This window comes from Glycine soja, chromosome 16 (assembly GCF_004193775.1).
Source record: "Glycine soja cultivar W05 chromosome 16, ASM419377v2, whole genome shotgun sequence".
Classification (NCBI taxonomy): domain Eukaryota; kingdom Viridiplantae; phylum Streptophyta; class Magnoliopsida; order Fabales; family Fabaceae; genus Glycine; species Glycine soja.
The window spans coordinates 37,455,397-37,468,099 of NC_041017.1; the positions used below are offsets into that span (position 1 = coordinate 37,455,397).

Here is a 12,703-nt window from a genome sequence, read left to right on the forward strand (position 1 = left end):
ATCTATGATGCTCTTCTCTCAAATGAATCTGTCTAATGGAGAGGATAAACATACTTTCATTCAATAAATAGCTCAGCTTAACTGGGATATTCTGAGGTACCAAAATCTGGACACAGTTGAAGCAAACGGGAGAAAACAAAAGTACAACTGGAAAGGTGATCCCAGATGATATTTATTAGAACAAGGCATATTTTCAATCCCAAAACTGTGAATAAATACTTTCTCTGTATTTGGTACATATGTTATGATCCGTACTAGTGTGTCATTACGGTCTTCTAAAGTAAAATTATACAATAACAATAAAATCTTATCCTACCGGATAAAGTTGACTACATAATTACCTGTCATCTGGCTTAATTAAATCATAAAGTAAATCTAAATAAAAAAAATCATAAAAAGGAAAAAATAAAAATCAATGGAAATAATAATTTCTCAAAATCAAAGAGATTATTATCTCTTCTGAAAAAAATGTTCTCCGTACATATTTGTCATATGAATTGAGTGTTCAGATTAATACAAGGACATTCTTGGGGTGCATGAAACACTTCATGCAAGACAATAAAACATCCTGCTGCAGTGACTTAAATTTGTTTCAGTCATTCTCTTTTCTCATTTGCTCTATCTCTTCTATTCTCACCAATACTACACTCATTTTTGGCCGTTTCTCTGGTGTCATATCTGTACACTCTAGAGCCAACTCTGTCAACTTCAACATTGCATCATGCCCTTCTTTCTCTGCTAGTATTTCTAAATCCAATATGTCTGTGGACCAATCATTGTTCACCACAGTTCTTACCCAATCTGAAAGATCATTGGTTGTTTCTTCAATTTCACCTAGGATATGACCAGGTATTCTGCCAGTTATAATCTCTAGCATAATGATGCCAAAGCAATAGACATCAGCTTTGTGTGTCAGCTTCTTCCCTTTAACAAATTCTGGAGACCTCCTTATGGCTAGCTTTTCTGCATTCTGTTTGGCTGAGAGTAGTGGCAAGAAACCATAGTCTGTGAGCTTGGAATGGTAACCTTTACTATCTTGATGGATTAGGACATTCGATGATTTGAGGTTGGCATGAGGGACCTTGTGTTGAGGCAAAGAGTCATGAAGGAAAACAAGACCCTTTGCTATGTCCTTGATGATGGAAAGTCTTGTGGTCCAATCAAGTGGTATTCTTCCAATTCCTCTACCCTCTAGCACCAAAAGATTATGAATTAATATTAGTGTATTGAGTTAGTTATGTTGTGTTGTTTAAGGAAGGAAATAATCAGAACTAACCATGTAGGAGTTCACACAAAGTGCCATCAGAGATAAATTCATATATGATCAACTTTTGGTCCTCTGAATAATAAAAGGAGATTATTTCTACTAGATTTTCATGCTTCATCTGGCCAAGCAATTGCATCTGCTGGAGAAATTCCTTTTTGTTGAGTTCATTCATGTGGTTAAGTCTCTTCACTGCAACAACAGTTCCTGTTTCAAGTGTTGTTTTGTATGTAATGCCTAGGTTCCCTCTTCCTAGCACTTCTGCTGATGCCCTCAATAAATCATCCAAGTCAAAAACTGGCAATTTCTTGTTGGAAAATTCCAATTTCCCTAATCTTCCAGAAACATCACTGTTCCCAGCATAAGACACCATCTTCTTTGCCCATGCCCTAAAAACATACTCTATATGAAAAAATTTAAACATTTAGAAATCCTGAATCAGCATGAAACTGCATTTTAGTACTTAAATGAGTCGTAAAGTTATGACATTCTAAATTTATTAGACGAATGTTTAGTCACATTTTTTTTTATCTTAGAAAGTTTGCATAAATAGCATTGCAATAATCTGTTAGGAAAATCAATGGTGGAATTAACATGTATAAGATAATTCTTACCTGTTGAATCATTTCTTATTGATTCTTTTCCATTTGTACGTCTTTTACGAAACATGAAAGCAATAATAATGATCAGAGAAAGAAGAATCAGTGCAGCTGCACCACCAATCAAAGCAACAATCCATGCTTGAAACCTCCTCTTATTTGGCTTCAGTGCTGGGAATGGAGATGGAGATGGGGCAGGAGGTTCAATAGGACATAACTTATCCAATGGCTCTCCACAAAGATCTGAATTATTACCATATGAACTCTCTGGGAACCTTTGCAGCACAGAAGTTTCAGGAATAGGCCCTGACAGATGATTATATGACACATTGAAACTTGTCAATGATGATTGGTCAAAGGGTGGAATTTGACCCTCTAAGTAATTGTCTTGCAGCTCCAACACTTGTAGACTAGGAATTTCAACATACTCCACCGGAATTGACCCTGAGAAGTGATTGAATGATAACAGGACTTGTTCCAAAAACATCAAATTCTTGAGGCTTGGCAGTGGTCCAGAAAGTGCATTGTTTCTGAAGTCAAGTTGGCTCAAGAAAGTTATGTTTAGAAGGAATGTGGGAGGTAAATAACCACTAAGGTCAACTCCTTCAAGAACAATTTGAACAACATGCCAATTTGAACAAGTGATACCAATCCATCTACTACGATTGTCTATACAAGGAGGGCCTGTCCAATTCCCATGCAAATTGACAGAAGAATTCAAAGAATCCCTTATGAGCATCAAAGCATCTCTTTCTTCTGGATAGTATTCCTCAAGTTCAATACACAAGACCATGTTGAATTTGAATGACACAAACAAGATCACGCACAAAAGACTTACCTTAAATGCCAAGCTCATGATGGTGGATAAAATTGCACAAAACAAGTTGACATGGATTTTTGAACCAACCAGGTATGACCAGTGTGTGAATAATATCATAACCTCTTTTGTCTCTAATTATTTTACAGTTTGACGATGTTGATAAAGTAAAGTTGTGCTAAGATGCCGAACATAATGTTAGACAGGACACAGGAGCGGTCTGAACAAGGTTTTCCAATTTCTCTGTGAACATTATTATAGTATATTAATTATAGTGACATAAGATGACAGCTTTTATATAGGATCCTGCATGATGCATTGTTCCACATTTTTATTTGGTAACTAAGTTGTTCATGAATAAGAAATGTTTGTTGTTTCAAATGTAGTGACATCGTGGGAAGCAAGGAATGTCAATGATCTTTAATTTGGACATTTTTCATGGTTGCTTACCCTGTCGACCTTATTTTATCCAATTTCTTGTTTCAATATTCTAAAATGCATATTTTCTTGGTGGTTGGCTAAGGTAGCCCAAACGTTATTATGGTTGGTACTTTGGTAGAGTAACATGTATCATTTTGTAGAAGTGAAATGTTTAAAAAATATTTTCTAACACATTTTCTTATTATTTATTAAAAATTATAAAATTTTGTAAGTTTCACTTTTTATGTAATGAATTTCGTTCATTATTTTATAGTTTCTAATGTTTTTTTTTAATATTTTCCTAACAAATTATACATAGTAGTGTATTGCAAATTGTATTACAAATTTTGTTAAAAAGTAAGAAATTATTGGATAATCTAAAACTAGTTAATCTTGACTAATCTTCACATTAACTTTTTCTCTTAAATTAAAAAAATGTGATCGATCATATATCACATATATATTGACTAGGATCACATAATTTTGAATCATATAAAAATTTATGGCATTGCTTGGCATTTCTTTTTTGAAGACATACTTTTATTTATATTATAATTTATCTAAACCAATTTTACTAATAAAACATTTACATTACATTAACTAAAGAAAATTAATTAACAGATGTCAAAGCAATTGTGGAATTTCTCGTAAGACTGAATTATTCCATTGTGTCACAATTCATTTTTGGTTTCTATTAAAATAATAGTATAAAATATTTTGAAAACTAGCTTAAAGAGCTTATGAGAGTACTGTGCCAATAACTAGTGAAGACTTTTATGCTATGCTATAGCTAAGTAATTTAAAAATATAAAGGTTTCGTGGAAGATAAAGATAAGCACTGATTAATCGCCGTGGATTCGTGGCTACGCATGCCATATATTAATTAATTTGATCACGCCATCATTTCAGCCGATAATTGGGATATAGAAACATTTATAGATAGGAACCTGTTTATATATATTATTTTTACATTTGTTCTGTTGTATCTTCTTGCTACATTGCTGTAAATAATTATATGAATATTTATAATGGACTTTTTCATGAGATATAATGAATTTCTTAATCTTAAACCTAAAAAATGAAAGGTGAGTCAAATAGGGCATAATACTTCATCTGGACTTAATTTCAGATTTTGATATATGCATTGATTATATTAGGGAAAAACTTGTAGCAAAAGTTGGAGATAATAGAAGAACAAATAGATGCGTTGACAAGTTAGCTTTATAGTCCTGAGTTAAGTAAAGAAAAAAAGGATTATTGCAAAAATAAGGGAGTAGTTTGAAAAAATAACACTAATAATTAAGGATGAATCAATTTTTTTTAAAAAAACTTGTTTAAATAGAGGGATAAAAAGTATTTAAACCTTGTCATCATATTTACTATTATGTTAAGTTTTTTTTATATATATCCTGAAATTATATACTTATATGCATGCATAAAGGATTAGATTAATTGACCTATAAAAAGATAGCTTGGTCTAATCAACCTACTTAGATATACATATTTACTGGTTTATTTATGTAATATGTCTTATTATAAAGTAGGATTTTAAATATATTTTTGACTAAATTATTTTTGTGTTCCTCTGTTTATTTTCTCTATAATTAAAAGGTTTAGGGTTTAAGTTCAATTTAATATTTTAATTTTTAAGATCAATGCACTGTTATTTTATACATCTAATTGGCGATTCTGATTTACAAATAATAACAATTTTAAAAGGTCATTATTTAAATTTTAAAAATTATAAAAAAAAACAAAAAATATATAACCATCAAAATAACAAAAAATTATAAAGATCAAAATAAAAAAAAGTAAATTATAAAAGGCAAAAGCATATTTAAGGCAATAACTAATCAGTAAATATTTACTGCCTAGAATGCAAAGGTTAAAATAATGTATATTCGCATTAGTCAACGCCCGTTGAAAACGACGCCAATTGAATTCGGAAATAGCGAAACGCTTAAACGATGTTCATCTCTGCGCGTTTTGAAATTTGAATGATTCAACCTGCAAAACCCTAAACCCTTTCTCTCTCTGCATAAGCACAGTCACATAGATGAGGAAGAAGCTTCTGTTCGCAACCACTAAAGGCCTCTCCTTTCGCTCCAATCGCAACTTCACTCCCAAATCCAATCACTGTAACTTTCTTCCCTCTTATTATCTCCTTCCTCTTTTGTGTTTCTCAAATCACCTCTATTCAGATTTTTGTGTTATTTAAGATTAAGTTTTTTTTTTTTTGTTGGGTCTGACATAGAAATCAATCTGAGCTCATTAATTGATTGCATTGTTTTAGACCCTATTTCGTGGTGATTTAATGAGTTTAGGCTTAGTGCCATGATTTTGTTTCAACTGCTAGAAATTGAACTAGAATGGGGATTAGGGCAATGACATTGTAATGTTTTTCTTATGTTTGTGAGGTTCTTTTTGGAGGTGTTTGTTATGCTCGGATGGACTTTGGAAAAAGGGTGGGGAGAGTAAACGATAATGATATTAAAAGAGGAATTGTTTGAGGATTGAATGCGTGTTTGGAATAGCATCAAGGATCCACGTCTGATTTTTTTTTACGTCAAAATGCAGTTAAAGCAACTACAGAGTTGCTTTAGGGATCCACGTCTCAGCCCTGTAATGTGTTTCCAAACACAGGGTGAGTTCGGCCTAGTGGTGGAAGGTTTGGGTAGTTTGCATGAGGTCGTAATTTCAAACTTTATTACCATCATTTTACACACAAGCAGAAAGAAATATGACTAAGCTTTTGCATTAATGCTCTTGATTGTTGCTTTCCGGGAAAGCATCTGTTGAGACTTCTTGTAGTTTTGCTAAGTTTTATTTGTTGAATCAATGCTTTGGTGTTATTTGAAGCATATCAATGTGAATGGTATTTTTGACATTTTGGAGGTTCTAGTTGTTAGTATTGATTCTGTTTTGCAATGCCTTTCTTTGGAATTGTGGTTGTAATGCATTACTAAATACTGAGATATTGATTCTGTTGTTGAATAATGTGATTATATATCTACTATGTTGTTTGACAGTATTCTATGAGGTATGCTATTCTGCTGATCCGCCGAAATTCCAGCAGCGTGGATGGTCACATGCTGCTTCTGTCCCTTCTGAGGAACCAGAAGCCCCAAAAGGCCAAAAAAGGGTTCCAAGACATCAAAGGAGAGCTATGGTGGAGTCTTTCGTGAACAAGTATTTCTTTGTTTCTTTTTATGTTGAAGCTTTATTTCCAACTTCCAAGACATTTGCTTTCCTGCATTATGATTCATCCTGGCATTTTGGTGTACCAATTATTCAGGGATGCTTGCATCACAGAATACCTGCCCTTTTCAGACTATTTTTCACACGCAGTTAGAATTAAAATAGTTTGTCTATTATATTGTATTGTATTTTTTCTCCTTTTTTTCGTCTTTTTTAGTAATTAGTATATGCTTTATATTGAGTATTCAGATATATCGAGTATTCAGAAGATATATACGAAATCCAAATTTGTATTGGAGACCTAATCTTTTGGTCCAGAAGACATTGTGCAAGGATTTCAAAAGCAAATAATCCAGCTTCATGTTCAAAACAAGAAAATGTCAACAAAATTATTGCATCCTAACAAATTATAAGGGGTAATAGAACAAATTATGGCTAGCAGGAATTAAAAAAAGGAAGATGTTTTTAATGTTTCTTGTGGCCATGCTTGAACTAAGTACTTGTTTTTTATTGATCTGTCCTGCTTATTGCTAATCTTTTGTCTATGGTTGACAATGAAATAATGTGTTTACATAAATTCTTTAAGTTGTCCTATGATATCTTAGTTCATACTGGAGTAACCTATATCTGCACTTATCCCACTTTTGTGTTAATTTGATTCCTTGAGGTGCAACAAGGTGGTCCTTGAAGACAGAAAGCAGAATACATAAAACCTTCATATTTTTATAATTGTCTCTGTTCAGTGGTGAAAAATGGGTTTTGCTAGTATACTAAGAAGATGGAGAAATTTATTTTGGTATTCTTAGAAGGTCCCTTCTTTTATTCTTGAAATAGTGCCAACGTTAGAAACATTCACCGTTTATGGATCTGGTTAACTATTCAATGATATGGACTCCTGTTATTGTAGAACTGTGTCTTATTACTTGTTAGTGAATATATATTGTTTCTCTCTGCAGGTATAGAGCAGAGAATGCTGGGAAATTCCCAAAAATATCAGATACCCAGAAACAAGTTGGTGGCAGTTATTATGTTATCCGGGAAATCGTTCTGGAGCTAGAATATGAGTCTAAAATGAATTCTTCAAACAGTGTGGATAAGTTTTTTGTGGGAAAGAAATTTGATGAGAGTAAACTACTTACCACTGAACCTGTGAATGTTCCATCTGGTAATATTGAGATTGCAAAAGAAAGCCCTGTCAAAGATGATTCTCAATCGGTAGTTTTAGATGACAAGGAGAGTGTTAACACTGGATATGATCATCTTGAAGAAAAGAGAGAGCCACAGACTTCCTATTTGGAGAGGAGGTTGTCTGACAAACTTGAAATTATGTCTACACCAGTAAGCATTGCATTAGCATCGCTTTTAGTTATGAATATAGTAAATATAGTAGTTACAGATAAGCAGTGATCCTAGGTCTACTTGATCAGAGTATATTTTTGTTATGTTTGATTCTTATTTGGTTGTAAATATCTTAACTGTAGTTCAAAGGCCAAAAGAGAAAAGTAAAATCAGTATAAATTATATTTTTGCAGTTTTTTGTTCAAATGCAAATACATTACTGATACAAAAGATGTTCTTAATGTCTATTGTCTAATGCTTCTAATAGTTGATATTTAATTCTATTCTGAAATTTGAACATTTTATTTGTTCTAGTTTACTCTAATAGGGTCTGTTCTTCTGGTGGAAAACATTTTATTTGTGAATACGTTTTCACTCTTATTTCTAACTTGTACTAAACTCAACTGATCATAAATTTGCAAAGCTTCAAACTTAAAGCCATACTGTATCTGTATAACCTTATCTTCATCCTCTACCAAACATCAAAATAGGTAGTGCGCTTATAAATTATGATTTTTTTTAATGATAATAAATGCATTCTATTAGGAAGTCATGTACAAACAAATGCAGATGAATGATAAATGTTCTAAATCTGTCTTAAAAAAATGTTCTAAATCTAATTGATCTACTCTGGCAAAATTGCATATTCTTTTTTTATGTTGTATTGTTGTTAGTCTGTAGTTTCACCATTTGGTTCTGGTCCCTAAACCATCACTGTTATTCATTTTATTTTTAATAATATTTATTGAATAATATGTTTTATTATCTTAAGAAAATAAGCTGTTATCTTGTAATACTTATAATTTTCCTTCTGTTATAATGACAGAGTAATCATTGTATTGCACCTGAAAGTAATATTGTGGAAAAGTTTTCTAAGGAGCCTTACCCATCAAGTCTCGATATGCCAAATGATATTAAGAGTGAGGAAGCTGTCTCTACTTATTCTGATTCTTTTGCACCTGAACATTCTCAAGAGGAAAGAGAACATTCTCCTTTGTTTAGTGAAAATGATGGTACTGGTTATGACAAAGCTCAGGGCCGTGAATATGATTTTGTTCGTGTGGAAGATCATCAAAAAGTGGAGGAAAAATGCATTAAAAAAGCAGATTGTGAGATAAGGGAGCAACCTGACTTGGAAGACCTATCTAGAGAGCTTTTGCATTCAAGTCTCAAGGTGCCAAATGATGTGAAGAGCAAGGAGGCTGTATCTAATTCTTCTGATTCTGCTACTCAAGAAAGGCACCCACTAAAAGAAGAAATAGACCGATTATCTGCTCCTTTTATTGAAAAATCTGTAAGTAGTTGCAGTGAAGGTCAGACCCATGATTCCAAGTTTGTTGATATGGAAAAACATTCAGCATTTGAGAAAGGATATGCAATAAAAGACCAAGATACTGTGGATGGTCTAAAGCATAAAATAGGGCAATCTCATAGGTCTTTAGAGTTGGATGAGTCCAAAATGTAAGTCCTTTCATATCTTCTTTAATTATATAGGTTTATTATTATAGTGAGTAGAATATTGCGATTATTTGCATTATCACTTGAAAAATACCAACACTACTTCACAAGTGAATATCATTGGAATGATACAGAATTCAGTATGGTGAGCATACATGTAGTCAAACAGTTAAATATCCATGGGCACTCAGTGTTTGTGCATAAACATTGATAAACAATGTCCAAATTAAATAATAGTTTAAACAATCTTTCCCTCCTTTTCATTTTTCCTTATATTACTCTATTTCTTTTCATGACTAATTTTAACTGAAATATTGTATAGGATATTAAGGTTGCTTACTTTCTCTCAAATATCCAGGGACAGCTCTAATAAAAGGGAGACCAGTGTTGCAGTGGGTGCACAGAAATCAACTTTGTGGGAAAATATGAAGTCATTTGCCACTGGCATCTTAAATATCTGGAAAAAGTCATGAAGGTTTATGAAGGTGTATGGTGCAACTTGTAAGAACCCCAATCTTACTTTGCAACACCGGCAGATGGTATGTATAGGATTCATGATGTTCCTGGCTCTTTTTGACCTGTTAGTAGCGGGCATGGTCGTGCAAATTCTATTCTCTTTTCTTGCTATCCTTCAACATTCCCAAAGGTTTTGCCGCCAAGTTTCTTATATGATCCAGCTGGCTGCTCATTTTAAATGCAAGACATTTGCATGAGTTTCTAGCTCCTCTATTCCATTGGCCCCATCAAGGGGGAAATCAGTACTTCAATTCCTAATCCAGTAAGTTAGCTTCCCATTGTAAATGAATTTCATATGGTGCGAATAATAGGAAACAAAATGCATGATTTTGCAATTTACTCCCCTATGCAAATTGTGTTTATGGATTGTATGTTCATATATGAATTTGAGGAGCAGAGAGTGGAGGGGTGAAATGGTGCGAAAGATGTGGAGGCTTTTGCATTTTGGATAGCATTCGAAGAATAACCAACTTGAGAATAATTGGTTTTCAAGGACTGCAGTTTTTTCTCATGCATAATAAGACTCATAAGTTGAAGAAATTGGTAGGGTTTTTGAAATTATACTTTTTACTTCTATCATTAAATATACTGATTACCCTCCATCCAAATTATGTGCTTTATTTGGTCCAAACTTGCAAAGCATTAGCACTGAGAACCAATGGCTGTGATTGGAAACTCGTGCAAGTAATTTGAATCCTATCTGCTATTTGAACTACTTTCAGTACTTTGGTATCTGGCAAAACGATTGTTCAGGTTATAAATGACAGGTAAAGCTATGCATTGTTTAATATATGATATGATATAAAATAATGTAATATAATATAAAATAATTTTTTCCATGCTATCTGCTAGAGAGAACAACGTCTCAGATTACATGTAAAGCTGGGTATTGTTTGATTGGCTCTCTGTCATCCCATATACACATTAAATGACAGTTCAATAAAATTTAGTTCTGCAACTGTAGTAGTATTCATTAATAGCGATGGGATTTTGTTTTTATGAAACGTGATATTTTTCAATGTAATTATAGCGTTGGGGTTTGAGTAAGGATAATGTGATGCAACATGGTATGTTTACGAAAAAATTCTTGCTGTATTGATATATCTAGTTTGCAACATTAACTTAGAAAGGCAATGATTAATGTACTCACGAGGTACCAAATCTAAATTAAATTAATCAAATGAATTGGAGACATTGGAGGGTAGTGGAGCATGTGAAAAAGGTTCCATATGGCTTATCTTGGTGTCGCAATGAAGGGATGTTAGTTGCAAAGTTCTATATTGTTTATATTGATGTCAAAATGACGGCTTGCAAGTTGCATTGTATTTTGTCTCTAAAGTAAGTAATTAAATATGTATCTATTATTAATTTAATTTAAATAATTTTGCAATTTGAATTTTACTAAAATCTAGGGAGTGATACACTTCTACTTGAACATTTTATGTACTATTTTACGACTTTATGAAACCGGAGTTTGAAAGCAATGTAGTTGCTAAGAAGAAATTTGGGAGTGTGGTGATATGCTTGGCACAAAAGAACCAATCTTTTTTCTGCATCAATCCGTGATTATCAAAACTGTCGCTATAATCAAATGCAGAAGTATAAAATAAAAGGAAATCAAATATATCTCAAATTGGATCAATTGCAAGCGAAACAGAAAATCTGGGGATGTAAAAATAAGCTTTAGTTTGAGGGTGAATTTTGGCATTGGTGACCATATGTTCTAATTATAAAAATAATATTTATTTAGTCTACAACAAAATTATTTATAGCAAGAAATTATTATTATTAACTTTTTAAAATCTAATATAGTGAAAAATGTTAATAAGATCCATGTTGCATCAAAACGTGTGCATTTATAAATTGCCAGGGAATGAGAGACTAATACTTGTTCTTCGCCTGCTTGAATTGAATAGTATATGTTGAGATCATGTAGGATGCTGCTATATTTCTTTTACGGCAGACAAAACTGCGTCACTGATTTCATCATTTAGCCGAACCATTGCCACAACATTGTAATATGAAATTAAAGAATGGCAGTTCTTGGCTGGTATTGCAAGATAACTATAACTAAAGTAATTTGTATATTCTAACACTACAAGATATTTGCTTGATAAAATTAATGTGCTGGCTTTTGCAAACAAGAAACGTCAATTCTCAACTGTTTTAAATAAACGCAACGTCAATTTAATATTTGGTTCTAGCATCTCAGTTTAGTTCACTAATCAACATTTCATATTAGCTCCCCCCAAAACATTGGAATGCTCTCAATACAAAATTTCAATCTAGACAAACATTCAATGTGACTTAAGGCTATTAATAACGAAAATGATTATAATATCGTCCATTTCTCAAAGCATCCGAGTGACATAATTAGGAAGTAATTGCAATCAAATTGGTGATTATCATGATTGAGACTGAGAGGGAGGAGGGGTAGGAGCATACATATGAATGCAACTTTTAAGGTTATATTGTTAATTTCTTTTTTTTTTTTTTATGTAAGAAAATTTAGGTGAGTTGGATATAGAGAGTTCATCAAAGAGTCTTGACAAATTTCAAAGCTCAAAGAGTAATTTTAAATAAATTTATGGTACTTAAAAAATTAATAATAAGTTTTTTATACATCAATAACAAGATTCAAACTTGCATCTTATAAGTCATGATTTTCTATATAATGCTCATATACCTCACAAGCTAAAAAATATTAAATTATGTTATTAGTAATAAATAATAATCACTAGTTTTGTCGAAAATTAATCTCCATCAAAAAATTTGATAAATCATCTTTAGTGAAATTCTTTTTTTTTTTCAATCACATTTTTTTTCTATAAAATTTAAACTCAAGACTTTTTTTAAGAATACCGAGTCTAGTACTATTTGAACTAATGACTTGTTAAAGATTGGATTATAATGCATAAGCACAAAAAGCTGAGTGCTTATTATTGACTGTGGCAGTGAAATGGAGTGGTTGATAACAGGGACTATATGTGAGCTACAATTAGTTAGAAGCTTCGCTGGTTATCTTCATTCTGTTACTAGGGTTATATTCACCTTCTACTTTCATGTTGTAAGCACACTTGTACACAAAATTAA

The 12,703-nt window shown here is 32.3% G+C and overlaps 2 protein-coding genes across 3 annotated transcripts; one reads left to right on the forward strand and one right to left on the reverse strand.

Moving 5' to 3' along the window:
- Positions 1–406: 406 nt before the first annotated feature.
- On the reverse strand, positions 407–2,936 carry LOC114390335 (probable leucine-rich repeat receptor-like protein kinase At1g68400). The gene is made up of 3 exons (XM_028351035.1): positions 1,879–2,936; positions 1,277–1,666; positions 407–1,191 (listed from the first exon to the last, which is right to left on the reverse strand). The coding sequence occupies exons 1-3, from the start codon at positions 2,798–2,800 to the stop codon at positions 593–595; spliced, it is 1,911 nt and encodes a 636-aa protein (XP_028206836.1). The 5' UTR covers positions 2,801–2,936; the 3' UTR covers positions 407–592.
- Positions 2,937–4,987: 2,051 nt separating this feature from the next.
- LOC114389153 lies at positions 4,988–10,171 on the forward strand. 2 transcript variants are annotated; one of them, XR_003661709.1, is made up of 6 exons: positions 4,988–5,238; positions 6,130–6,289; positions 7,255–7,636; positions 8,463–9,097; positions 9,453–9,872; positions 10,008–10,171. XR_003661709.1 is itself a non-coding variant. In XM_028349769.1 (5 exons), exons 1-5 carry the CDS (start codon positions 5,157–5,159, stop codon positions 9,565–9,567), a joined length of 1,374 nt encoding a protein of 457 aa, XP_028205570.1. In that variant the 5' UTR covers positions 4,988–5,156; the 3' UTR covers positions 9,568–10,171. The 2 variants fall into 2 exon arrangements, 1 of the variants encoding a protein (XP_028205570.1); XM_028349769.1 differs by having other exon boundaries at positions 9,453–10,171.
- The last annotated feature ends 2,532 nt before the right edge of the window (positions 10,172–12,703 follow it).

Bases quoted from the DNA above. Each gene is read 5' to 3' on its own strand.
- LOC114390335 (XM_028351035.1), bottom strand. From the start codon at position 2,800: ATGATATTATTCACACACTGGTCATACCTGGTTGGTTCAAAAATCCAT. The intron at 1,667-1,878 runs GTAAGAATTATC...TTTTTCATATAG, and splicing joins AATAAGAAATGATTCAACAG to AGTATGTTTTTAGGGCATGG. The intron at 1,192-1,276 runs GTTAGTTCTGAT...TTTTGGTGCTAG, and splicing joins TTTGTGTGAACTCCTACATG to AGGGTAGAGGAATTGGAAGA.
- LOC114389153 (XM_028349769.1), top strand. From the start codon at position 5,157: ATGAGGAAGAAGCTTCTGTTCGCAACCACTAAAGGCCTCTCCTTTCGC. The intron at 6,290-7,254 runs GTATTTCTTTGT...TTCTCTCTGCAG, and splicing joins GTGGAGTCTTTCGTGAACAA to GTATAGAGCAGAGAATGCTG. The intron at 7,637-8,462 runs GTAAGCATTGCA...TTATAATGACAG, and splicing joins TTGAAATTATGTCTACACCA to AGTAATCATTGTATTGCACC.